General features: G+C 45.2%; 1 protein-coding gene across 1 annotated transcript in view; it reads right to left on the bottom strand.

The window, feature by feature from the left end:
- The window catches only part of dscamb (Down syndrome cell adhesion molecule b), a gene marked incomplete at its 3' end in the record, with an annotated part of 192,844 nt that overhangs the window by 36,498 nt on the left and 130,813 nt on the right, over positions 1 to 25,533 (bottom strand). The window contains exons 8-15 of the mRNA XM_080772257.1: positions 24,784 to 25,056; positions 22,022 to 22,300; positions 20,340 to 20,459; positions 16,687 to 16,866; positions 7,106 to 7,302; positions 6,829 to 6,925; positions 6,339 to 6,467; positions 5,066 to 5,233 (exon numbers count right to left, since the gene is read on the bottom strand). Coding sequence (XP_080628383.1) covers positions 5,066 to 5,233; positions 6,339 to 6,467; positions 6,829 to 6,925; positions 7,106 to 7,302; positions 16,687 to 16,866; positions 20,340 to 20,459; positions 22,022 to 22,300; positions 24,784 to 25,056 — 1,443 coding nt within the window. The remainder of the gene's footprint in view (positions 1 to 5,065; positions 5,234 to 6,338; positions 6,468 to 6,828; positions 6,926 to 7,105; positions 7,303 to 16,686; positions 16,867 to 20,339; positions 20,460 to 22,021; positions 22,301 to 24,783; positions 25,057 to 25,533) is intronic.

Here is a 25,533-nt window from a genome sequence, read left to right as displayed (position 1 = left end):
TCTCAACCTTTTTGAGCTCTGGTCCACAAACATATTATAAACAGTCCTTGTCAAGGTCCACAACCACTTCTCTTCAACACAATCATTTAAACTTCAATTTTAAGAAATTGTAATTATATAATATTTAATATTTAATATTAATGATATGAGAATAGATTGGCCACGACCAACATTACAAGCAACAGCCAACAACCAGTTGTGCCTTGACAATGAATGGAATAATCCTTGCCCTAATATTTTGTCTCACTAGGGAGTGCTGCTGAGTTAGGAATATTCAAGAGACAAATCACCTACTCAGCTCTCATCAAAAGAATACAGCTCCTTAGTTACACATAAACTTTGATGATGTGAAACCGCATTCGATTTAATCATAATTGCTACATTTGATTATTATTTAGATTTTATTGCTCCCTGGTGAGCTATACTTTCCCCAAAAATCCAGGAAAATGTGTTAAGTATATTCAATGATGTATTGGCTTCTCTGTGGAGGTGTCACTGTAAGATAAATAAAGCCTGATGGGGTGGAGATACAGTGGCCAAAGCAGGTTATTTACCCCACAATTCTTGTAGCCCATTATTTTTCACCCAGTGTCAATTGTCTATAGTGTAATTCTGGGCGCTACACTCCCACTGCCAACCTGGGGAGAGCAACGGACTGACCTCATGCTTAACTCAAGGCATGAGGAGTGCAAGCCGCTTCTTATCACCTGACAGGGAGGACTTTCCCCTCCATCAGGCGCCCTGGCGGGAGGCAGTAGCCTATAGAGTGGGTATACCTACCCTAGGGTAGCCTGCACTCAGTCTGAATTAGTGCATGTTTGTGGGTATACCTACCCTAGGGTAGCCTGCACTCAGTCTGAATTTTCATTTAGTTTAACTTTTTGAGTGGTGCAACCACTCCAAGGAACAGCAATGTCCGTGTTCACCTATGTGTCCGTGTGTCCGCCTATGTGACGTTAATGAGCACCAGTATGACTATTAGTACCAGTAGGGGCGCTGTTATGCCAGAAACAGAGAGAGATAGTGCTGCACGTGCTGCACTGTTGCCTGGTAATGAGAGAGAGAGAGAGAGAGAGGAGAGGGGGGAGAGGGGAGTTGCACCACTCATTTCACACGGGTGTGATTTTTTAAATGGGTGTGGCTAGCGATTCAGGGCTGGGGCCAGGCTAACCCAAGGGGGAACGGGGAGAATAAGCAGACTCCACACAGAAAAGGTCCTTTTTCCAACCCCATACCTAGGGTATGGGCACCTCCAGCATCCCCTGCAGGAATCGAACCCGGGCACTTCCAGCTATATCGTTGCTGTCGGACAGAAACATCTTATCTCTTTTTCTTCTTTTTGTAAATGAACGCCCTACTTGATCATACCACAGTGTCACATAAAAGCATCAATAGTAGCAGATCCACAATCTGTTACTACTTGATCATACCACAGTGTCACATAAAAGCATCAATAGTAGCAGATCCACAATCTGTTACTACTTGATCATACCACAGTGTCACATAAAAGCATCAATAGTAGCAGATCCACAATCTGTTACTACTTGATCATACCACAGTGTCACATAAAAGCATCAATAGTAGCAGATCCACAATCTTGAAACACGACGCGATGCGGTTCGAGCTTATCGATCTACTACTTTTGTTACTAGTTGTTGTGATTTGGGTTGACCACCCACGAGTCTCCATCTAACAAGGGTGTTACTAGTTGTTGTGATTTGGGTTGACCACCCACGAGTCTCCATCTAACAAGGGTGTTACTAGTTGTTGTGATGTGGGTTGACCACCCACGAGTCTCCATCTAACAAGGGTGTTACTAGTTGTTGTGATGTGGGTCGACCACCCACGAGTCTCCATCTAACAAGGGTGTTACTAGTTGTTGTGATTTGGGTTGACCACCCACGAGTCTCCATCTAACAAGGGTGTTACTAGTTGTTGTGATGTGGGTTGACCACCCACGAGTCTCCATCTAACAAGGGTGTTACTAGTTGTTGTGATGTGGGTTGACCACCCACGAGTCTCCATCTAACAAGGGTGTTACTAGTTGTTGTGATTTGGGTTGACCACCCACGAGTCTCCATCTAACAAGGGTGTTACTAGTTGTTGTGATTTGGGTTGACCACCCACGAGTCTCCATCTAACAAGGGTGTTACTAGTTGTTGTGATTTGGGTTGACCACCCACGAGTCTCCATCTAACAAGGGTGTTACTAGTTGTTGTGATTTGGGTTGACCACCCACGAGTCTCCATCTAACAAGGGTGTTACTAGTTGTTGTGATTTGGGTTGACCACCCACGAGTCTCCATCTAACAAGGGTGTTACTAGTTGTTGTGATTTGGGTTGACCACCCACGAGTCTCCATCTAACAAGGGTGTTACTAGTTGTTGTGATTTGGGTTGACCACCCACGAGTCTCCATCTAACAAGGGTGTTACTAGTTGTTGTGATTTGGGTTGACCACCCACGAGTCTCCATCTAACAAGGGTGTTACTAGTTGTTGTGATTTGGGTTGACCACCCACGAGTCTCCATCTAACAAGGGTGTTACTAGTTGTTGTGATTTGGGTTGACCACCCACGAGTCTCCATCTAACAAGGGTGTTACTAGTTGTTGTGATTTGGGTTGACCACCCACGAGTCTCCATCTAACAAGGGTGTTACTAGTTGTTGTGATTTGGGTTGACCACCCACGAGTCTCCATCTAACAAGGGTGTTACTAGTTGTTGTGATTTGGGTTGACCACCCACGAGTCTCCATCTAACAAGGGTGTTACTAGTTGTTGTGATTTGGGTTGACCACCCACGAGTCTCCATCTAACAAGGGTGTTACTAGTTGTTGTGATTTGGGTTGACCACCCACGAGTCTCCATCTAACAAGGGTGTTACTAGTTGTTGTGATTTGGGTCGACCACCCACGAGTCTCCATCTAACAAGGGTGTTACTAGTTGTTGTGATTTGGGTCGACCACCCACGAGTCTCCATCTAACAAGGGTGTTACTAGTTGTTGTGATTTGGGTCGACCACCCACGAGTCTCCATCTAACAAGGGTGTTACTAGTTGTTGTGATTTGGGTTGACCACCCACGAGTCTCCATCTAACAAGGGTGTTACTAGTTGTTGTGATTTGGGTTGACCACCCACGAGTCTCCATCTAACAAGGGTGTTACTAGTTGTTGTGATTTGGGTTGACCACCCACGAGTCTCCATCTAACAAGGGTGTTACTAGTTGTTGTGATTTGGGTTGACCACCCACGAGTCTCCATCTAACAAGGGTGTTACTAGTTGTTGTGATTTGGGTTGACCACCCACGAGTCTCCATCTAACAAGGGTGTTACTAGTTGTTGTGATTTGGGTTGACCACCCACGAGTCTCCATCTAACAAGGGTGTTACTAGTTGTTGTGATTTGGGTTGACCACCCACGAGTCTCCATCTAACAAGGGTGTTACTAGTTGTTGTGATTTGGGTTGACCACCCACGAGTCTCCATCTAACAAGGGTGTTACTAGTTGTTGTGATTTGGGTTGACCACCCACGAGTCTCCATCTAACAAGGGTGTTACTAGTTGTTGTGATTTGGGTTGACCACCCACGAGTCTCCATCTAACAAGGGTGTTACTAGTTGTTGTGATTTGGGTTGACCACCCACGAGTCTCCATCTAACAAGGGTGTTACTAGTTGTTGTGATTTGGGTTGACCACCCACGAGTCTCCATCTAACAAGGGTGTTACTAGTTGTTGTGATTTGGGTTGACCACCCACGAGTCTCCATCTAACAAGGGTGTTACTAGTTGTTGTGATTTGGGTTGACCACCCACGAGTCTCCATCTAACAAGGGTGTTACTAGTTGTTGTGATTTGGGTTGACCACCCACGAGTCTCCATCTAACAAGGGTGTTACTAGTTGTTGTGATTTGGGTTGACCACCCACGAGTCTCCATCTAACAAGGGTGTTACTAGTTGTTGTGATTTGGGTTGACCACCCACGAGTCTCCATCTAACAAGGGTGTTACTAGTTGTTGTGATTTGGGTTGACCACCCACGAGTCTCCATCTAACAAGGGTGTTACTAGTTGTTGTGATTTGGGTTGACCACCCACGAGTCTCCATCTAACAAGGGTGTTACTAGTTGTTGTGATTTGGGTTGACCACCCACGAGTCTCCATCTAACAAGGGTGTTACTAGTTGTTGTGATTTGGGTTGACCACCCACGAGTCTCCATCTAACAAGGGTGTTACTAGTTGTTGTGATTTGGGTTGACCACCCACGAGTCTCCATCTAACAAGGGTGTTACTAGTTGTTGTGATTTGGGTTGACCACCCACGAGTCTCCATCTAACACGGGGTGGTGAGTGATGATTCAGTTGAGTCGCATATGCAGGGAACATGATAACACCAGGCAGTATTACACGACACATTCTGAAGTTTAATACACACAGAGAAAGATGGACAGTAGACACATGATGTGCCCAGAAGATATGAAAACAAGGATAAGAACAGAATGAACAGGAACAGAACATGCATCTTGTATTCATTCATTGTATCATTGTGCGCAGTGGTCAGTCTCTGATAAAGTAGTTGATGTTTGTTGAGATGTTTGACGGTCTGTGCCAGACCTTTATACTGCACAGGCTTTGATTTGGAGTTTGAGAAAATAGGAAGTATGTACTTGAATGTGTCTATGGCCTGTAAGCGTCTTTGTGATGTGTTTTTACCTGGTTGATAAGGCAAAATGTTTCTTGAACCATTAGTTGAGGATGACATTCAGCCCAAGAAACTTTTGAGAAATTGGATGAAAAACATGATGGTGTAGAAGCTAATAGATGAGATGGAGAATTATTTATTTTGTGTGAACTAAGAAATAGGTCTACAAATAGAGGGAGACGGCATGTGATGGACGAGCTGCAGCCAAAATTAATGTTGTGCTCTTTTATGTTGATGTATACAATGTATACAATGCAACTTTTGTTTCCGGAAAAATGGTAAATCGTTACCTTTTTTTGGTTGTCTTGTGGCCCCCAATTTTAAATAATCTTCCAATTGGGGCCCCAGCCTAATCTAGGCTGTAGTCTCACTGACCTGCTTCATCGGTGGTGATGGTGAGCTCATTACTGGGGTTGCTGTTGCCGATGGTGTTCTTGGCCACCATGCGGATGTTGTAGGTGGAGGAAGGGTGGAGGTCAATGATGGTGGCTTGGTTGAGCTGGGGTGACACATCTTTGGTTACCTGGGCTGATAGCCATGACGCTGGGAGGGAGAGAGGGGGGGTTCATTTGGTTACCTGGGCTGATAGCCATGACGCTGGGAGGGAGAGAGGGGGGGTTCATTCAGCTTCATTCACACAAACGAACCCTTTTTGGTGTTTTAAACATTATGTTATAATTTAGCTATTGAAAAATAGCAGATCTACAAGCTCATAGCGCGCCACCGAGTGGCGCGCTATGAGCTTGTAGGTCTGCTATTTTTGAAAAATCGTAAAAATGTGGTGCAAATCTTTGAATATATATTCTTTCAAAGTGAATGTTTTTAAATCAGGTCTAAATGGGTTAAAGTACCGGTAAGTGTGGCAAGAAAAGACACAAGTGAACTGTAGTCTGTAGCAGCGGTACTGCATACTTATTATGCTCTCGCTCCATGTACTTAAATACATTTCACAAGACACCTTTTGTGTTTTTTCGTAAATGAGCGCCCATACTTGATCATACTATTACTACAGCATCACACAAAAGCATCAAAAGTAGCAGATCCACAAGCTGGAAACGCAACACAAAGCGACGGTTTGAGCTTGTAGATCTGCATTGTTCCTCAGCCTAGGAGTGCCTGTTGTGCAACATCGAATGTTGCACAACAGGCACTCCTAGGCTGAGGAGCAATGCGATCGGCTTTGATATCAATAACCTCCGTCTTTTTGATTACATTTCGTCCTGGACGCTGGGTGTTACTAATTGAAAGGACGGTGAACTTCGTCCTGGGCGATCAGGGTGTTAATTATTAATCACATACCAATGGCCTTCTCATGAAAAATTTTGATCAGTACATTATGTTTGACCTGCTTCCTTCTTCTAGGCAGGAAAACCATCCCGATCATGTGAATTCACATTTTCATGTGTTTTCTGGAAAACACATGATGCTGGTTTACCAGACTATAGCTTACTTCAGCAGGGAGGTTGCTTATGGTGACACAGTTCAGAGTGGTAGATTTTTAGTTTGCACTGAATGGTCAGCTACTGTCATGTCAGCCCTAGGGCTGATACTGTATCAACCTCTCTGTCACAACATCGCTCCGCTCAACCAGGCCAAATACAGGCTGGTTATGTACAGTAATATAATGGACCTGGCAGCGCTACTGTACCTGATTTGTTCTTGCATTCGATATCGTATCCTGTGATGGGGCTGTTGCCGTCAAAACCCATGGTCCATCGGAGAGCGATGGTCCTGTCTTTGACCTCCCGGATCTCCACCTCAGGAGGGTCTGGGGGCTCTGGAGGGTGCAGGAACAGGAATGAATGAATGGATGGATGGATGGATGGATGGATGGATGGATGGATGGATGAATGAATGGATGGATGAAACCAATACCACTACCTCTGCCCTCAGTGAGTACACCATGGTTATGCTGTCTGATGATGTTACTTCTGTTTCTACTAACTGTTTATTATGCCTCTGTATGTTATTTGACCATTGTTTGTTCTGTTGTGCTGATGATAATGTTCTGTACAGCACTTTGGTACAACAAAAGTTGTCTTTAAATGTGCTCTATAAATAAACTTGACTTTGACCATAAGGGCACATACTGTAATGTATACATGGAGCTACAGTATGCCGTGAGGAGGGAGTCTTACCTTGCACTGTCAGCTGTATGATGCCACGGTCTTCACCAAAGGAGTTAATGGCATGACAGGAGAAGAAACCCGAGTCCTCACGGACAGTAGGCATGATCTGAAGACAGATAGAAAGACACATTCAATCTGACCTGTGGATATGGGCTCTGGGTGTGGGAATATGCAATTTAATAGAATGTACTGTATATGTAGTTAGTTCTCCACACACACACACACACACACAACACACACAGTACATACATACTGTACAAATAAATGTGGTATTGTTTGCACCCACCACCAGCGTGGAGACGACCTCGTCCAGCACCTCCTTGACGGTGACCACGTAGCGGCTGGTCTCCGGGTTGATGATGCGCTCCTCCTTCTCCCAGCGCACCATGATGGGCTTCTCTCCGTGCGCCGTGCAGCTCATCTTCTTCTCCTCGCCCTGCGTGGCCAGCGTGGTGTTGGGGTACGACGTGATCATGGCCGGGACTGGACGGATGGCGAGGGAGAGAGAAACAGGGACGTGCAGAGAATGTTAGAGAGGCAGGTGGCTATTTTTGGGGCGTGACTCTCCTGCACTCTTTATAGCTACCGGAGATGTGCCGTACGCCATGGATTTCAGGATTTCTCCGCGGGCGACAAATTCTTTCAACATAAATGCTGCGTTCAAGTTCAGGAGAGTTCGGGAAAAGGCATGCAATTCTCCTGAATTCTGCCTTCGGTCTGGACGGGTATGGCATGGAAAGCATAGGCATGTACAGTAACGGACAGGTAAAATCCCCCTTTGATGTCTACAGTATGTGTGCACGTGCCTGGAAATCAGTGATAGTTGAAGGTACTTTAAGTATCCGCAAGCTGCCCATGGAAGAAATTCAGCAAACTTTGCGGCTGCCCTGCGTTTCACCCTGCTCGTCTATCAGAGGTTGTGAAGTCATCCAACACTGTGTTCACCATGTTCTGTGGAGTCTTAACAACCACCAGCCTGGTCCCACACATTCGCTATTTAAGTCTGACTTCCATCGAGGACGCAGCTTTACAACTTAATACATTTATATCGTCTCTGTCGGGTGGAAACCTTATATCTCCAAAACTGTTACTTCTGATGCTTTTGTAAAAAAAAGAGAAGAAAGCATCACTTTTGAGCTTGTGGATCTACTACGTCTGATGCCTTTCTGTGACGTTGTAGTAGGCCCTATGACGCTGTAGTAGGCCATATGACGCTGTAGTAGGCCATATGACGCGGTAGTAGGCCCTGTGATGCTGTAGTAGGCCCTATGACGCTGTAGTAGGCCCTATGACGCTGTAGTAGGCCATATGACGTTGTAGTAGGCCATATGACGCTGTAGTAGGCCCTGTGACGCTGTAGTAGGCCCTATGACGCTGTAGTAGGCCCTATGACGCTGTAGTAGGCCCTATGACGCTGTAGTAGTCCATATGACGCGGTAGTAGGCCCTGTGATGCTGTAGTAGGCCCTATGACGCTGTAGTAGGCCATATGACGCGGTAGTAGGCCCTGTGATGCTGTAGTAGGCCCTATGACGCTGTAGTAGGCCATATGACGCGGTAGTAGGCCCTGTGATGCTGTAGTAGGCCCTATGACGCTGTAGTAGGCCATATGACGCGGTAGTAGGCCCTGTGATGCTGTAGTAGGCCCTATGACGCTGTAGTAGGCCCTGTGATGCTGTAGTAGGCCCTGTGACGCTGTAGTAGGCCCTATGATGGCATTAATTTACCAATAAACACAAAAAGTTAAAATATGGAGATACCTGATAGGAGGTTTCTGCCTGACAACAATGATATGTTATCCTCGGTGCACAGATGCTGCACTTGTAGAGTTATCATTCGTTAAGTGCCACCACACACCCCAAAATAAATCAAACCAAAAGACTATCCCCATACTGTAGGAAACCGCTCCATGCAGAGCGTCATCATCATGCCCCGTTTTACTCGCTAACTGTTCACTAACTGTAACTAAGACGCGCAGTTGTTTCTCTTTCTTTGACAATTACATAGCAAAGATGTGAATCCTCCAGGGAACATGGCTGAACCCCAAAGATGTGAATCCTCCAGGGAACATGGTTGAACTCCAAAGATGTGAATCCTCCAGGGAACATGGCTGAACTCCAAAGATGTGAATCCTGCAGGGAATATGGTTGAACCCCAAAGATGTGAATCCTCCAGGGAACATGGCTGAACTCCAAAGATGTGAATCCTGCAGGGAACATGGCTGAACTCCAAAGATGTGAATCCTCCAGGGAACATGGCTGAACTCCAAAGATGTGAATCCTGCAGGGAATATGGTTGAACTCCAAAGATGTGAATCCTCCAGGGAACATGGCTGAACTCCAAAGATGTGAATCCTCCAGGGAAGATGGCTGAACTCCAAAGATGTGAATCCTCCAGGGAACGTGGCTGAACTCCAAAGATGTGAATCCAGCAGGGAACATGGCTGAACCCCAAAGATGTGAATCCTCCAGGGAACATGGTTGAACTCCAAAGATGTGAATCCTCCAGGGAACATGGCTGAACTCCAAAGATGTGAATCCTCCAGGGAACATGGCTGAACTCCAAAGATGTGAATCCAGCAGGGAACATGGCTGAACCCCAAAGATGTGAATCCTCCAGGGAACATGGCTGAACTCCAAAGATGTGAATCCTCCAGGGAACATGGCTGAACTCCAAAGATGTGAATCCTCCAGGGAACATGGCTGAACTCCAAAGATGTGAATCCAGCAGGGAACATGGCTGAACCCCAAAGATGTGAATCCTCCAGGGAACATGGCTGAACTCCAAAGATGTGAATCCTCCAGGGAACATGGTTGAACTCCAAAGATGTGAATCCTCCAGGGAACATGGTTGAACTCCAAAGATGTGAATCCTCCAGGGAACATGGCTGAACTCCAAAGATGTGAATCCTCCAGGGAACCTGGCTTAACTCCAAAGATGTGAATCCTCCAGGGAACATGGTTGAACTCCAAAGATGTGAATCCTCCAGGGAACATGGTTGAACTCCAAAGATGTGAATCCTCCAGGGAACATGGTTGAACTCCAAAGATGTGAATCCTCCAGGGAACATGGTTGAACTCCAAAGATGTGAATCCTCCAGGGAACATGGTTGAACTCCAAAGATGTGAATCCTCCAGGGAACATGGTTGAACTCCAAAGATGTGAATCCTCCAGGGAACATGGCTGAACTCCTGTCTGAGGGCTTACCTCCCACGTCCCCGCTGCACTTAGCGCAGATTGAAACAGAGCCGTCAGGTGCATCTCTGACAGCTTTGATAGCTGATACTGAGCGCTATAACGCGCTGCAGCCTTGTGAGGAGTGCAGCGGAGGAGGAGGAGGAAGAAAGAGATGACTCCTCACTGAACTCCCATAGGTCTCGGCGAGGAGCCTGCCTGACGCTGCGCCGTAACCACACACCAGTCAGCCTCATTAGCTATACAGCCAAGACTGTGGGGGGGGGGACGTGTGGTACGTGTGTGTGTGTGTGTGTGTGTGTGTGTGCGTGTGCATGTGTGTGTATGTGTGGTGTGTGTGAGTGTGATCAGAGTATTTTTGATAAAACCATCCTCATGCATAATCTTCACACAAGTCTCTCTTTCTCATATCTCCTACAGACAGCATTGGTTCTCAAACTTTATACTGCCGCTTTTGAATAGCCAACGTTGAAACGGTTAAAATGACTGATTCTGTATTAAATACTTTTAACCACTGTCCTACAGAATGTATAGTTTTAGCTCCCCGAAGTACAGCGTCATTATCCACAAGATATGAAAGGTGTGTGTATGCACACATACTGAATGCGTGTGTGCGTGCAAACACACACACACACACACACACACACACACACACACACACACACACACACACACACACACACACACACAAACAGTCACATAGCGCATCAGTGTCTGGGGAAGCTAAGTGGGCGAGCAGAGAGCAGAAAAGACTTGTGCTTATGACACATCTCAGCCACACTACACGATCTGGGAGAGAGAGAGCATGTATCCCTGCAGCACTAACTATGATCTCTCTCTCTCTCTCTCTCTCTCTCCTTCAGCTCCCACCAGGATGATGACTAAATGATGAGAGAGACTACTTTGATTATTCATACACAGCAGACAAGTCCGTTGGCCCTGCAGCTGTCTTATACCCCCCGACACACGCACACACACAGACACGCGTGCACGCAAACACACACACACACACACACACACACACACACACACACACACACACACACACACACACACACACACACACACACACACACACACACACACACACACACACACACACACACACACACACACACACACACACACACACACACACACACACACACACACACACACACACACACACACACACACACACACACACACACACACAGATAGCTAGGGTGCCAGGAAGGCCAACTTGGAGCTCCGTGGTTACAACTGCATGTGTTTGTGAGGACGTGCAAGCCTGCATGCTTGCAGCAGCATGCATGCATATGAGCCCCCCATCGTGATGGGATCTGACCGTTTCAGAGGCTGCCGGCATTTAAATCTCATCTCTTATTCACTAGCAGTCCCTCCCTCCCCTCCCTCCCCTCCTCTTGCTACGGTATAACCTCTGTACCTTTCACCCCTTCAGCCACCCCCTCCCACAGCCCACCAACACGCACGCACACAGCCCTGTGCAGAGCAACCACTGATTTATGTTGCATGACAACTATGAATTTTAAGTGTGACCCATTAAGAGTGTCTTCTCTAAATGTTATTGCTCCTTAAGAGAGGCTGTTTTCTGCATCTATGTGTAAGGAGAAGAGAGCATGAGCTAGCAGCTGACATTACGTGTACAAGAAAACAACAGCAGACCAGGAACCGTTGTAACACGTTTTACAAGAAATAGAGGGTTCTAGCGTCATCTAGTGCCACATCGTAACACGTTGAAAAGGAACTCACCGTGCATCTATTGTATGTAAGTGTGTTAATGTGAGCACAAGCTTGCGCGTGCATTGCGAAGCTTGTCTGCTAAACCTTGTGATGCTTTTGTGTAACACCGTATAGTATGTATGATCAAGTAGGGAGTTCATTCACGGAAAAACACAAAAAGTTATAACATGGAGAAAAGAGGTTTGTCGGTGTGTCTTTAATGTTTGTTGAGAATGATGACATCCAGTAAGGGACACAACGGCCAAGGTTAGAGCCCGTCTACAGAGCTGCTCTGTCTCATCATCTGACATGCAGTTCCAACAGCACCGACCGGGCCCCCGGCTAAACCTAGTCTGTTTGATAGCCCATAATTGCCTGGTTGATGTATATTTTTTAATATCCAGCGATATTACAGGGGCCTGGTAATAAAACGCTAGGATAGCAGACAGTGGATGAGACAGAGAGAGAGAGAGAGAGAGACAGACAGAGACAGAGAGAGGATGTGTGCGTGCGTGCGTGTGTGAGGGTGAGAGATAGAGAAAGCAGATAGACAGAAGGAACAGACAGAAATAGACGGAGGAAGAAACAAGAGAAGGACAGTGGCAAGGAAAGGTAGAGGTAGGTACAGATGACAGAGAGTCACGAGGACAGCCGTCATCCTTCGACGTGCCCTGATTATTCTTGTCTCTGTCACTGTAGTGGTTCTCAAACCTTTTAATGTCAAAGACTAACAATCGGCCTTTACTGAACCAGGCAAACCATTAACTAAGGAATAAAAACAACAGGATCGTAGGGTATTAGTCTGAGTATTGACTTTATATAGAGACGCTCACATTGCAGCTGTCAAAACAACAAAGGTAAGTCACTCAAAACAAGACACTTCGCAAAATACGTCTGTCCCTGTCTCTCTCCCTACTAAATACCATAAACAGGAAAACAAACTTTAACCCACAAACAATTACTTTCAAACCCCCCCTCCCGTCCCAAATCAGTCCCAAAGTACTCTCCAAACGGAATGGTGCACGTTCGGGCAGTGCGCCCTATACAGTCTATTATAGTTCCTTTGATCCAACAAAACATAAAGTCCGTCCGCTCAAGGCGGTCCAAAAGAAAACGTGAACGGGGTACCCCTCAAGGCTTCTCCTCCAACAAGGAACACGTTTAAAATTATCTCATCTTTGTCCGACTTCCCACACACCGGCAACTGCTTCCAAACGGCCGATAATCCCACGGTACAGAACCACTCGTTGCTTCTCCCGATGGGCACGGCTGTCCTTAGTATTGGCTGCAGACACTATGCTTAAACATTATTCCAGTCTAAAAGTTGTCTGGCGCCTGGAGCTCCTCTTCTCCAACCGTGCAGGCCTACACTGTGTTTGTGATTCCCCCCTTTCCCCCGTGTGTCACTTCCTCTTGAAGTAACCTTGGGTGGCGACACCAGTGGCGTGTCAATCACCCATGTGACAGACCCGTTACCTTTTCCTCATGAATAGGAAACATTATTATCACATTCATTTCATTTCTCCTTAAATAAATAACACGTACAGAACAATAAAGTAGAATGACATAAATAATGTGCTTTTGTCACAACTCTTTGCTGCGGTCGCTCTTCTGAAAATGTTTTGTGCCAGGGACGCCCACAATAGAAGGTTTGTGTTAATAAATGCTAAATTGTATTTTCTTAATGTTCTTAAATAGCAGACGTACAAGGTGCACACTGCTCTGCTATTTATGAATGGCCAACGTATAAATGGATACAGTGGTTAATTAACTGTTATTATGGGGGACCCCCTGGGACCTGGCCAAGGTCTCCTGGGGGTCCGTGGAAGAGGACCACCAGGGATGTTTACATACTGTAAAACATACACAAGACAGATCATAACACAGAGAGAGAGAGAGAGAGAGAGAGAGAGAGAGAGAGAGAGAGAGAGAGAGAGAGAGAGAGAGAGAGAGAGAGAGAGAGAAAGAAAAGAAAGAAAAGAAAAACCATAATGCAAGGTATTTTAGGCCATCAATATTCTGTACCCAGTAGGCTACACAAACTGGTCACTCCTCTCCAGTCTCCATAGTGACCCTGCATCCAAATCTGAGCCTTCTAAATAGTTCATTACGGGGCTCTCATTTTTATGTGATTTAATTTCTTCTAGGCTTGATGTTTTAGAGCAGTGATTCTAAAACTGTGGGTCGGGCCCTGAGTGGGGTCCCTAAACCTTTTATTTTTATTTTTTGTAAGTGTATACAGGGTATCCACGCATTGCTAGGAGACAATTATGGTACAAAAGTAATCCATAAAAATGGTCAAGCATTGGCCAAATTGTCAAATAAAGAAAGAGGCAAAAATGCCTCTAATATCTTACAATTACAGGTGCTTGTCATGGTGGTGGGGTGATCCCAAGTTAAATTATGATTAAATTATGGGGGTCGTGGCCTGAAAAGGTTGAGACCACTGTTTTAGAGAGCTCCTTTACCAATAATATATCTTTCACATATTATGTGAAAGATGTCATGTTTCATGGTGATGGGCCGAGGTAGCAGCAGGGTATAAAGTTAGTGACAGAACAACAAGTCGGGTTTATAAAAGAAAAATCAAACCACTAAATTACCCTTTCCTCTGTTCACGTTCAGTGGGGATACCTTTGCATCAAATTAGCCATTATTGATGATTCCGTGAAGAACTTTCCCTTTCTGCTATTAGTAGAGGCTGGAATAACGCACTTGTATTACAGAGAGCCCTTTTTGTTAAGAGTGCATACCCTGCTAGCAATACACTTACTAACAGAAACACACAGAGGAGCACTACTGTATGGCCATTACTGCTGATACACAACAGCTTAAATACACAGAGGAGTGCTTTAATGTTGGCCTGGCTTTACAATTATTTCATAGAGGAAGAGATTACAATGAAACTAGAAAAAGTGATCCTCTGAGGTCAGGAACGTTTGTGATGTTTGGACAAAATGTGTAGGAGTAATATAAACATGTGTTTTTTGTTTGTTTTTGTTATTCTGCAAAAAAATGGTCTCCTGGTGATTCTATAATAGGGCACACACGCACGCACAGCAAAGCAGGCCATGGGGTTGTGCATGCTGGTGCTGTAATGGTCTCCCTTTCCAAGCTACTCAAGCGAGTAAGTAGACCTTCACAGAAAGCATCTTGAGCGTGCCAGTGCACAGTTTGGGGGTTAAACGGCATGAAATGTGATCCTTTGATGAACAACACGTGTGATCCGGCGTGTAAAATCCTCAGTGTTCATTTAACAATGGAAGAACAGGTCATTAGCAATGGCCCAAAACTGACAGAGTTACAGACCTGTAGAGGTCCATTTGTAACTCCCTCAAAGAACAGCGTCCCTGGATTCATGCTGGGCAGGACCTACGCTGTAGACACTATCGTTTATTTTAGGCGGAAATACCGCTCAAGGAAATTACGTTAATGCTTTATAAAACAGTTTACATTCTCCGTGAATGAAACAAGTGTTGTGATTGGTCGGGAAAATATCGTATCCGGAGGAAATACATGACCGATGTTCCGGGCCGATAGCGTCTCTGCCTTAGGTTGTGACCAGGCTTTTCTCTTGGCAGATGAGTAAGGCTGGGACCGAGGCTAGCCTGGACCTCACTTTGAGAACCACTGTGGGTACTCCATCGCCAGGTTTATTCGTAGAATGAATACTATCATATCAACATCAATCGCGATGAATGATTATACATTGTATCTGGAATGACGCACGCACACGTGCATTGGCAGTGTGTCCTGCCATAAAGTGGTCAGTCACAGTGTAATCTGGAGTGAGGTGATGGCGCTGGGTGAAGATGATACACTTCAACCTTCATCTCATCTTCTACCGTGCGCACACACACACACACACACACACACACACACACACAGAAAGTAGGCCATGCCATGATGGATGCTCATAAGCTCCATCAACACCCACACACGAGAAGATCACATTTGCACACACACGCACGCACAGAGCTGCTAGTCATCTTCAGGTCTATATCAGTGTTTCCATAGGACGTGTGCAGGGATAGGAGCTTGAGTGGAGACGCCCCACGTAACCCTCTAATGCTGTTATTCCTGCACCATTACTCTGAATACAAGCAGGCTCTGGAACACTGCCACGGCAAGCTAGGAGAGGAGAGGAGAGGAGAGGAGAGGAGAGGAGAGGAGAGGAGAGGAGAGGAGAGGAGAGGAGAGGAGAGGAGAGGAGAGGATCTGGTTCCCTTGCTCTAATCGAATATGTTTGACCTCTATATACAGTAGCCTAGTCTGCTGGCTATGTGTAGACTGTAGAGAGCTTCAGCTTCAGCATAATGAGCTGATGCATATGTGTGGACAACTAAACTCAGTAGTAATCAGCAATCTACAGCATGCTGTGTCACATTGCTGATGCATTGGGAGCTTGTACTGTAGCTACATTTGCAATTTCCAAATTAATTAAAATAAATATATATCTGCTATTTACAGTGCTACTAGTCATTTTCTCATGGAACTTATTGGTTAATGGTTTTAAATAAACTGTATTGCAAATACGCATTTTTCCACTTGTAAAGTGATATGCAGTATTACACATGAACTCTGCAGATGCACTGCAGGGCACTTGGACATACCCGACGTCTGCCTCTCTCTCCATATAATTTGATAGAGGCATATAAACAACATGGTTTATACACCTAATGATAATCCACACTTCACAGATTACAGGGAATTTATAAAAATCGGTTGTGAAATTGGCTGAATGTGTCCCAAGTTAAACGGTTGTTGTTCCTAAAGTTATGTGATTGCTAACACATGACTACTTGCTTAACACCTGGAATTTAAATTGTATCTGAGAGTTTACTTTTGACAGTGAGGTTCATGGACTTACTTTTGACAGTGAGGTTCATGGACTTACTTTTGACAGTGAGGTACATGGACTTACTTTTGACCGTGAGGTACATGGACTTACTTTTGACGGTGAGGTACATGGACTTGCTGACGTCGGCTCCCACGTCGTTGCTGACCTTACACAGGTAGAAGCCGCTGTCGTCCTCCAGCACGTGTTTGATGAGCAGAGAGCCGTTGCTCAGCAGCGAGATGCGAGAGCCACTGTTCAGAGGGATGGGCTGGAACTGGGGGACCCCCGCACCTGCACCCGGACACAGAGGGAGGAGGAGGGCTATCACCGTCATGGACGTTTAAGTTGACCATTAATTGTCATACAAATAATTGCGATGAACAATTTTACCACTTAAAACCTCTATTTCAGGGGTCTTCAACAGGGACCATATTCCCTGGACCCTGGACCCTCCTGCTGTGGGGTCACGACCCACAGTTTGAGAACCACTGCTGTAGGTCACATGGTAACATTGTCGACTGAACTTGAACAAGGTGTACACCGTAAAATCCTGAGTATTTGTATGTGTGGGTGTGTTGCTTTTGTAAGTTTACATTATGATTGCATGGGTATTTGCATATGCGTATATGCTTGGGCGTTGTGCATATACCTTTGTACATGTGTGCAGCAAGGTCGAGTGTGTGTGTGTGTGTGTGTGTGTGTGTGTGTGTGTGTGTGTGTGTGTGTGTGTGTGTGTGCGTGCGTGCGTGCATGCGTGCGTGCGTGCGTGCATGTCGTTTTTGATGACGAAGCTTGTCGGACTTGCAGGAAGGCTTGTAAACGTTGCTTCTTAACACCAGGCCTAAATCCTTAAATCAGCAAACAGCTGCCAGGGAGAGCGTAGCAGAGCCCAGCGTCTGCTGTGTGATGCAATGAGAACAGACAGAACGCTCATGTCCAACACCACCGCTGATTGGTGCACGGGAAAACGACAAGAGGACGAGAGAGAGAGAGCTTGCGCAAGCGAGAGAGAGAGAGACGGGGGGGGGGGGGGGGGGGGGGGGTAGAGACAGGAGGAGGAGAGAGAGGCAAAGACAGATAGGGATTGAGAAGGAGCCATACATTTCGCTGTGTATATAACAGTGGTTCTCAAAGTGGGGTGACATGAAAACGTTTGAGAACCACTGGTGTATGTACATCAGAGCCTCTGTCTGATGACCAAAAAGGTAATCTGTAGCTCCCTCAGCCAAGTCCCTTTAGGCTAGTGGTTATGATGTTGGCTTTCGAATCTCAGGCATTACATATTGTTGCAGTTGGGCAGAAACCTCATATCCCAACGTTTTTTATTTAATTTTTTTTGTAAATTAACGCTCTACTTGATCATAGTACAATAACTACAGCGTCACACAAAATCATGAAAATAAGCAGATGTACAAGCTCAAAACGCGACGACAAGCGTGCACGTTTTGAGCTTGTCGATCTGATACTTTTGGTATTTTTGAGGGCCGATAGCCCCTCCTATGTCCAGCTTTTAGTGTATGTAACGCAACTTTTGTCCCAACAAGAACATGAAATGCCTTTGACAATGAATGGACCATTTTGAGTGTTTGTGTAAACACAAACATTGCGTAACACAAACATTCATGACGAAGACGAGGACGCACATTGTTATTGGTCGTAATGAGATGATGTATGATGATGTACGATGATAAGAGCACCCCTCACTTCACACAGGTGTGATTTTATTGAATTTGAATCCTGAAAAGAAACAGTGAAAATATGAAGTTTCCAGCCGACAGAGACGACATAGCAATGCTAAAGAACCAAAATGTGGTGGTATGATATACTTATTTATACAGATGCAAGGGGGGATGCATAATGAAACAACGTATTCCACCATGCTCCCAGACTATTAAAACATACAGTACATGCAAACTGTGCCAGATGCTGCATTAGCCCCCGTGTTAAATTTAGCATGTGGAGATTAGAGCATTTAGCGGGGGTGGGTTTTCGCTCTTTAATTAAAAATGCAGTCAAGTGGTTATGGTTAGCAGGAGGTCAAGTGGTGACACTGCTCCTGTTTCCTCTGGTGTGTGTGTGTGTGTGTGTGTGTGTGTGTGTGTGTGTGTGTGTGTGTGTGTGTGTGTGTGTGTGTGTGTGTGAGAGAGAGGGGGGGGCAGAGGAGAGAAAGCAGGGTAAGAAAATAGTGTAAAAGAGAGACACATAGGTACAGATAGAAGGAACAGGAAAGACAGGGTCATGTGCTCTTGAATTATGGATTTAGCATAATCCAAGCAGAGTTGGCCGTTATGCTAATAGTGGTTGACCTTTCTTTACTAAGCGGCTATTTGGGGGAAAAGGAACGTTAGTTGAGCTACAGTAGTAGAGAAATCTTCATCAAATGTGGCACATTTGGAACATTTTAATGACACAAAATATTTTCAGATAGAGGTCCTTCAGATGAAAAACTAAATGGAACAGAACTCTACTGCTACTGTTGAAAAAGATCCTCTCTCGGGTGGAAACCTCATATTATGTCAAGAATAGTTACTTTTCCAGATTCAAATTCAAAAATCTACCAGCTTACGGATCTGCTACTTTTGCTGCTTTTGTGTGACGCTCTGATATGATCAAAAGTTCAAATCTGGAGATTTTCTGCCCAACAGCAACGTCAAGGTATTCAGACGGGAAGCGATTTACATGCCTAGTAATTAATTTTCAATGAGACCTGCGTTTTTTTGTACGTGCGGAGAAGTCGAGGGGCTTCAATGCAAGCGTTTTTACATGGGCGTGGTCCTGTGAAATTGGCGCTCACGTGCCAGTTTCGTGCACACACCCGCGACAGACAGACAGACAGACAGACAGATTCTATTTGAACAGGACAGCTGAACAGAATTAAGGTCCCAGGTGTGTGTTCTACCATCCATATAACCAGACAACCAAACGTGTTTGAGCGTGTGTGTGTGTGTGTGTGTGTGTGTGTGTGTGTGTGTGTGTGTGTGTGTGTGTGTGTGTGTGTGCATGTGCGTGTGCGTGTGTAAAAATGAAGGCTTTACCAGTAATTGATTAAAATCAGGAAAAGACAATACTACTTGACAATACTACTTGAATACTGAATTCAATTGAATTCAAGGGGCTTCATTGGCATGAGAAAATATATGTTTACATTGCCAAACAAAAAGTAGAAAGTATACAAAGTATACTACGTAGCAGTACCATATGCTTGAAACGTGCCGCGAAACAATGCGTTTTGAGCTTGTGGATCTGCTACTTTTTATATTTTTTTATTTGAATCCTGAAAAGTAACAGTTTTGGACATACTGTATGAGGTTTCCACCCGACAGAGACGATATAACAGCCCCAGGCTGGAGAATAAAACAATTAGTTACACACTGCAAGTCATACTACTAGAGCTTGATGGAATGCAACCTGAGGCCAGCGTGCTGCAGCCAATTATACATCTAGTTTACAGATCATTTATTCATAGGTCACTAACTGGTCAAAATAATGTAGGTCTGGAATAAACAGAGCATGACCAAATTTACCTTTTTTATGAAGCTATTGACCAATCAGAATCAAGCATTCAACCAAGCCGTGTAATAAGGACAAAATATAATGTCCATCCAATTTTTATTATTACATAACATTGATATAAAGGGTCAGGTTTAAAGGGGAGGTGATTGTTACTGGGGAAGTGAGGTGGGGTCCTTGGGGACTGCTCAAAATATGCTAGTGGTGCATGCAGAGCTCATGAGGTTGAGATGCACTGCTGTAGCCTACTGTACCTTTGGAATGTTCCCATACGATGGTGGGTCGGGGGTAGCCTTCAGCTGAGCAGTTGAGTGTCACAGTTTTTCCGTAGATTCCATCTTGGTCTTCAGGCTGAACCACAAACTGAGGAGGAACTGCACACACACGCTTACGGTAAAGCTAAAGCAATAATGAATTTTGCATCAATATGTCAATATCAATATCCTAAATTGGTGTGCGTTTGTCAGCAACTGTATATTTCAGATGGCAGTGATTGGTTTAATTAATGTAACGCCCAAACCACACCTATGCATAATGTAACAGAGTAATAGAGGTGTTTTAGGGATTTAGACAGGTAACCAAAATACCAACTTTAGTGGGGGAACACCCCTTCCCCACTGCTAAATCCCCAAATAGTGTATTTAGAATGCTCGAACGAAAATGGAGCCCCTGCAGATCAAGGTCAAGATAAACGCTATTGTCCACAAGGGAAATTTGTCTTGCAGGCCTTTCACCCCTGCTGCAGCCACACACAAAACATCAGTGACAAACAAAACACATAAGGGGACCCAACATTACACAAGTGCACACAGTATGTTTGATCTAACCTTTCACAGTCACTGCTGTTTCAGAGCCTCGTTTGATGCTGGTACAAACAATCTTTTAAACCTAATACTAATAACCTAGTACTTCCACTTCTGTTCTTTGTACCTTCTCCCAGAAGGCAGAAGTAAAAACTCTCCATTTAAAACATGGGTAACATCACTGACATTGTTTTAGCCTGCTCATAAATAGACTGCAGAGAGGGGAGTTGTCTTACTCCTATGATCTTCCCTGCAGTCTGCACAATCTGAACAATTTGGACCTCAGTTGCACTGGGAGATTATCTTCTCTGTTTCAAGTGGAAAGCCTAGCATCCTTACCTTATTGTGGGCACAGCTTTCACAGAAAATAGCAAATCACTAAGCTCACAACACAAGGCGTTGCACTGCGGCATGTTGTGAGCTTGGCTACTGTCACCACAATAACAGAAAAGACACCAGTATAGTGCCCCGAGGGACTCTGGTCAGCCATATAGATTTTAAGTCAATGGTTCTCAACCAGTGGTCTGGAGACCACCAGTGGTCCTTGAGGGGGTTCCAGGTGGTCCCCAGTTAAACTTAAATGATGGAGAGTTGGTAACCAAATGGACCCTTATATATCTTTAACTCTTGAGAGCGTAAGTGTGAATCCCCTCCCTCAGTGTGAAGCCCCTCCCTCAGTGTGAAGGCCCTCCCTCAGTGTGAAGGCCCTCCCTCAGTGTGAAGCCCCTCCCTCGGTGTGAAGCCCCTCCCTCAGTGTGAAGCCCCTTCCTCAGTGTGAAGCCCCTCCCTCAGTGTGAAGCCCCTCCCTCAGTGTGAAGGCCCTCCCTCAGTGTGAAGGCCCTCCCTCAGTGTGAAGCCCCTTCCTCAGTGTGAAGGCCCTCCCTCAGTGTGAAGCCCCTCCCTCAGTGTGAACGCCCTCCCTCAGTGTGAAGCCCCTCCCTCGGTGTGAAGGCCCTCCCTCAGTGTGAAGGCCCTCCCTCAGTGTGAAGGCCCTCCCTCGGTGTGAAGGCCCTCCCTCAGTGTGAAGGCCCTCCCTCAGTGTGAAGGCCCTCCCTCGGTGTGAAGCCCCTCCCTCAGTGTGAAGGCCCTCCCTCAGTGTGAAGTCCCTCCCTCAGTGTGAAGCTCCTCCTCACCTCTGACTATGAGCTGGCTCTGGTGCTCGACAGCAGCAGCCTCGTTGCGGGCGATGCAGGTGTAGTTTCCGTTGTGGTCGGGGGTGAGGTTGGAGATGCGCAGGGAGCTGGTGAAGTCGATGTTGTCCACGGTGACGCCGAGGCTGATGGGAATGGGACGGCCGTCTTTCTGCCAGGTGATGTCCAGAGGCTGGTCGCCGGACATGACCACGCAGGGGATGAAGACTCGCTGGCCAATGGTGAAGCGCTGGAACTCAAACGGCTGGATGTACGGAGGGACTGGGAAAAGATTACGAGACAGGTTGGAGAGTGGAGGTTGTGAGACCGACATGGGTCAGATGTGATTTCATTCTTGGATCTGAATGGTGATGATTGGGACCATGCACCCAAATTATGAACAAACTAAATCCTCATTTTACCTCTACCACCAAAATGTGGAATGCCCTGACACCATCCATTAAAGCAAGGGTTCTCAAACTATTTTGGCCCAGGTACCCCTTGGAGGGCAGAAATATTTCCTCCGCGGGGTACCGCCATCATCCTCGCAACACCGATAACCATATAGTTACAACCTTACATTTAGATGCCATTGCGTGTGTGTGCACGCGTGCATGTCTGTCCACCCGCTCTTGGCCAGGACCCTCCTAGACTGCCAATCTGGCTTCGCCACTGGCATGTAACCAAGTCTATTTCATTTTCATTAATTCGCTAATCTGTCACAATTCTGAGTGAGTGAGTGGTTTCCTCCTGTGAAAAGTATAGAGGTATGTTTTTATGGCATTTTAAAAGGTTATAAAGTGCTCCTTATACGCCTTCCCTCTCTGACGTTTTCCTACAGCTCAACAAAAGCATAGGACTGACCACTCTCCACATAACATGTGTTCTCGTCAACGTGCCTAACACCAAAGTACATGTGCATAACTCCAACACTGTTCCATGTGAAAGGTATTGAACCTCAAAAGGTGCCGTGAAGTGATCTTAAGAGTTTAAGAAAGTCCATGTTTGTGATTCAATGTTACCTACCATGGTGCAGTCATGCACCCTTGCCTTTCCTCATTAGCATAATTTGCATACAAGAAAACAAAGTCTCATTTGCATACATAATGTAAAAAGGAAAATGATAATGAATAATAAAGAATGTGAAAAAGAGGGTGGCTGTGGCTCAGGAGGTAGAGCAGGTCATCCAATGATCCCTGCGTTGGCGGTTCGAATCCCGGCTCCTCCTGTCCACATGTCGAAGTGTTCTTGGGCAAGACACTGAACCCTAATTGCCTCCAATGAGTTGTTCGGTGTGAGCTTGGTGTGTGTGTGTGTGTGTGTGAATGTGGCAAGTGAGGACGCTGGCGTCAACTGTTCGCCGATTCACCTCCCAATGTATGAATGAATGGACCATTGTAAAGTGCTTTGAGAACTTGGAAAAGCACTATAAAAATGCAATTCATTATTATTACTGATTAATTAAATTGTAGTAGCAATAACTTGCTACAATCAATCAATCTATAGCTACCTACCTACCTATACCTACCTAGTACCTACTTACCTATACCTACCTCTATCTATCTATCTATCTATCTATCTATCTATCTATCTATCTATCTATCTATCTATCTATCTATCTATGCATATTGGTGGAGTGCGGTATAGTGCTAATACATTTACATGATAAGACCTACTCTCTGGGGAGTGTGTAGCCATCGCACAAGTCATCTCTGTTTGAGTGTCCAATGAGTTCAAATAACATTGGAATAAGCAGCACTTTAGCCGCTTATTTAATTCACAACAAAGTGGAGATAATGGACTCCCGGGATCCCCCAAGACACTCCAGCATTTTAAGCATGAGTAGAGTAAATTAACGAATGCACTCACTCGCTAACACCACTGGGAAGTGTTGCATTATATCATCTCTCTCTCTCTCTCTCTCTCTCTCTCTCTCTCTCTCTCTCCCTCTATTTTTCTCTCTCTCTCTCTCTTACTCACACTCTGTCTGTCTTTCTCTTTCCATCTTCATCTACCCCCATCTTTCTCTGTGTGTAAACCTCTAGCCCTCATTCACTAACCCTCCTTTCCCCCCTGTTGGATGGAATGGTTGATGTCGCTGCATCATCAGAGTGTACAGGGAACAGAGATGAAGAGGATGAAGTGGAGAGCACTTGTTAACATTCTCTATTATGGGTAGCGACACCTCGTCTGAAGATATTTACCCCATACTGAATAGGCGTGTACCGTGTCTTAAGATTTATTTATGCCGTTTTTGAGCAGTTTTATTTCTTTGATATATATATATATATATTCATGATACATCGTCGCATTCTGGCCAATCAGAATTTGCGTCCTCACTTTTGTCTTCAATGTTTGTGTTTGTTTACACACACTTTTGTCTTCAATGTTTGTGTTTACACAAACACTCAAAGCTGGACATAGGAGGGGCTAGTGCCCCTCAAAAATATTATTGCGAATGCAGTGAGCACTTACTATGAGACCTAGCAGATCATGTCTGTCTGTCTGTCTGTCTGTCCCGCTTTTGTGCCCATATATGGAGCTGAGTGATTTGTGTCACCATGACTCAGCCATAATCATATAAGGTATATATATAAGCTATACGTCCAAAACCTATACGTCCAAAACCCAAATATGTACGAGCTGCGTTCGCTTCCCGCGTTTGCGCGTCTTACTGGTTTTATAACTAAAACATTCCAGGAGACTAAAATGTGATTAAAACTAAACTAAAGTTCTCTGTCAGAATCAACACTGAACATACGTACCTCTGACTCTTACGTGGACACTCTGGGTGTCCATCTTGTTGGGCTGGACCATCACCTTGCAGTTGTACTCGCCGGCGTCCACTTGTTGCACGTTGGACAGCTTTAGTGTCCCGTTGTTCTCGAAGGCACGCTGTCTGTGGTTGAAAGGAAGCAACGCCGAGTTCTTGTACCACTTTATGGAGTAGTACGGGTAGCCAATCACACGGCAGTGCACAAAGGCATCCCGCCCGGCGATGGCTGTGATGTTTTTCATTGGCCGGATGCTGGCGCGGCCTGAGAAAAGTGACAGAGAGGGAGAGAGGGCTCTCTATAAACACATTTAATGGTGGTGGGATTTCATAATATTACAGCACTAGAGCCATGTTTGTCTGTTTCGCTGTTTGGGCCTTTTGGTAAATATATTTATATCTTTCATTGCAAGTAAAAAATTGCAATATGTATTTATTGTTCTACGCAGCTGTCATTATCAATCTGCTATCATAAAGACCCACTGCTTTTGCTGATTACTGTATGTGCAAAGTGCTTCTTCTGCATAGAACTGATTGAATTTGAGCATAACTTGTGAGTGATGAGCATAATATACTTAAAGTTCTGAAATGTGCTAAAAGACTAAACTTTTTAGGTGGATAAGACTTAAAATGTTTACCTGTGCCAAAAATACTTAAAACTCAGCTTTCACAGCTTGCTTACAAACACCTGGCATAATAATTGCCTGTCTCCTAAAATGAAAACATACAGTAATAATCGCTA

This window comes from Protomyctophum bolini (assembly GCF_963924005.1).
Source record: "Protomyctophum bolini genome assembly, chromosome: 9".
In the NCBI taxonomy this organism is placed as follows: Eukaryota; Metazoa; Chordata; class Actinopteri; order Myctophiformes; family Myctophidae; genus Protomyctophum; species Protomyctophum bolini.
Note: the sequence above shows the minus strand (reverse complement) of the source record. Positions and strands in the feature narration are given on the sequence as shown.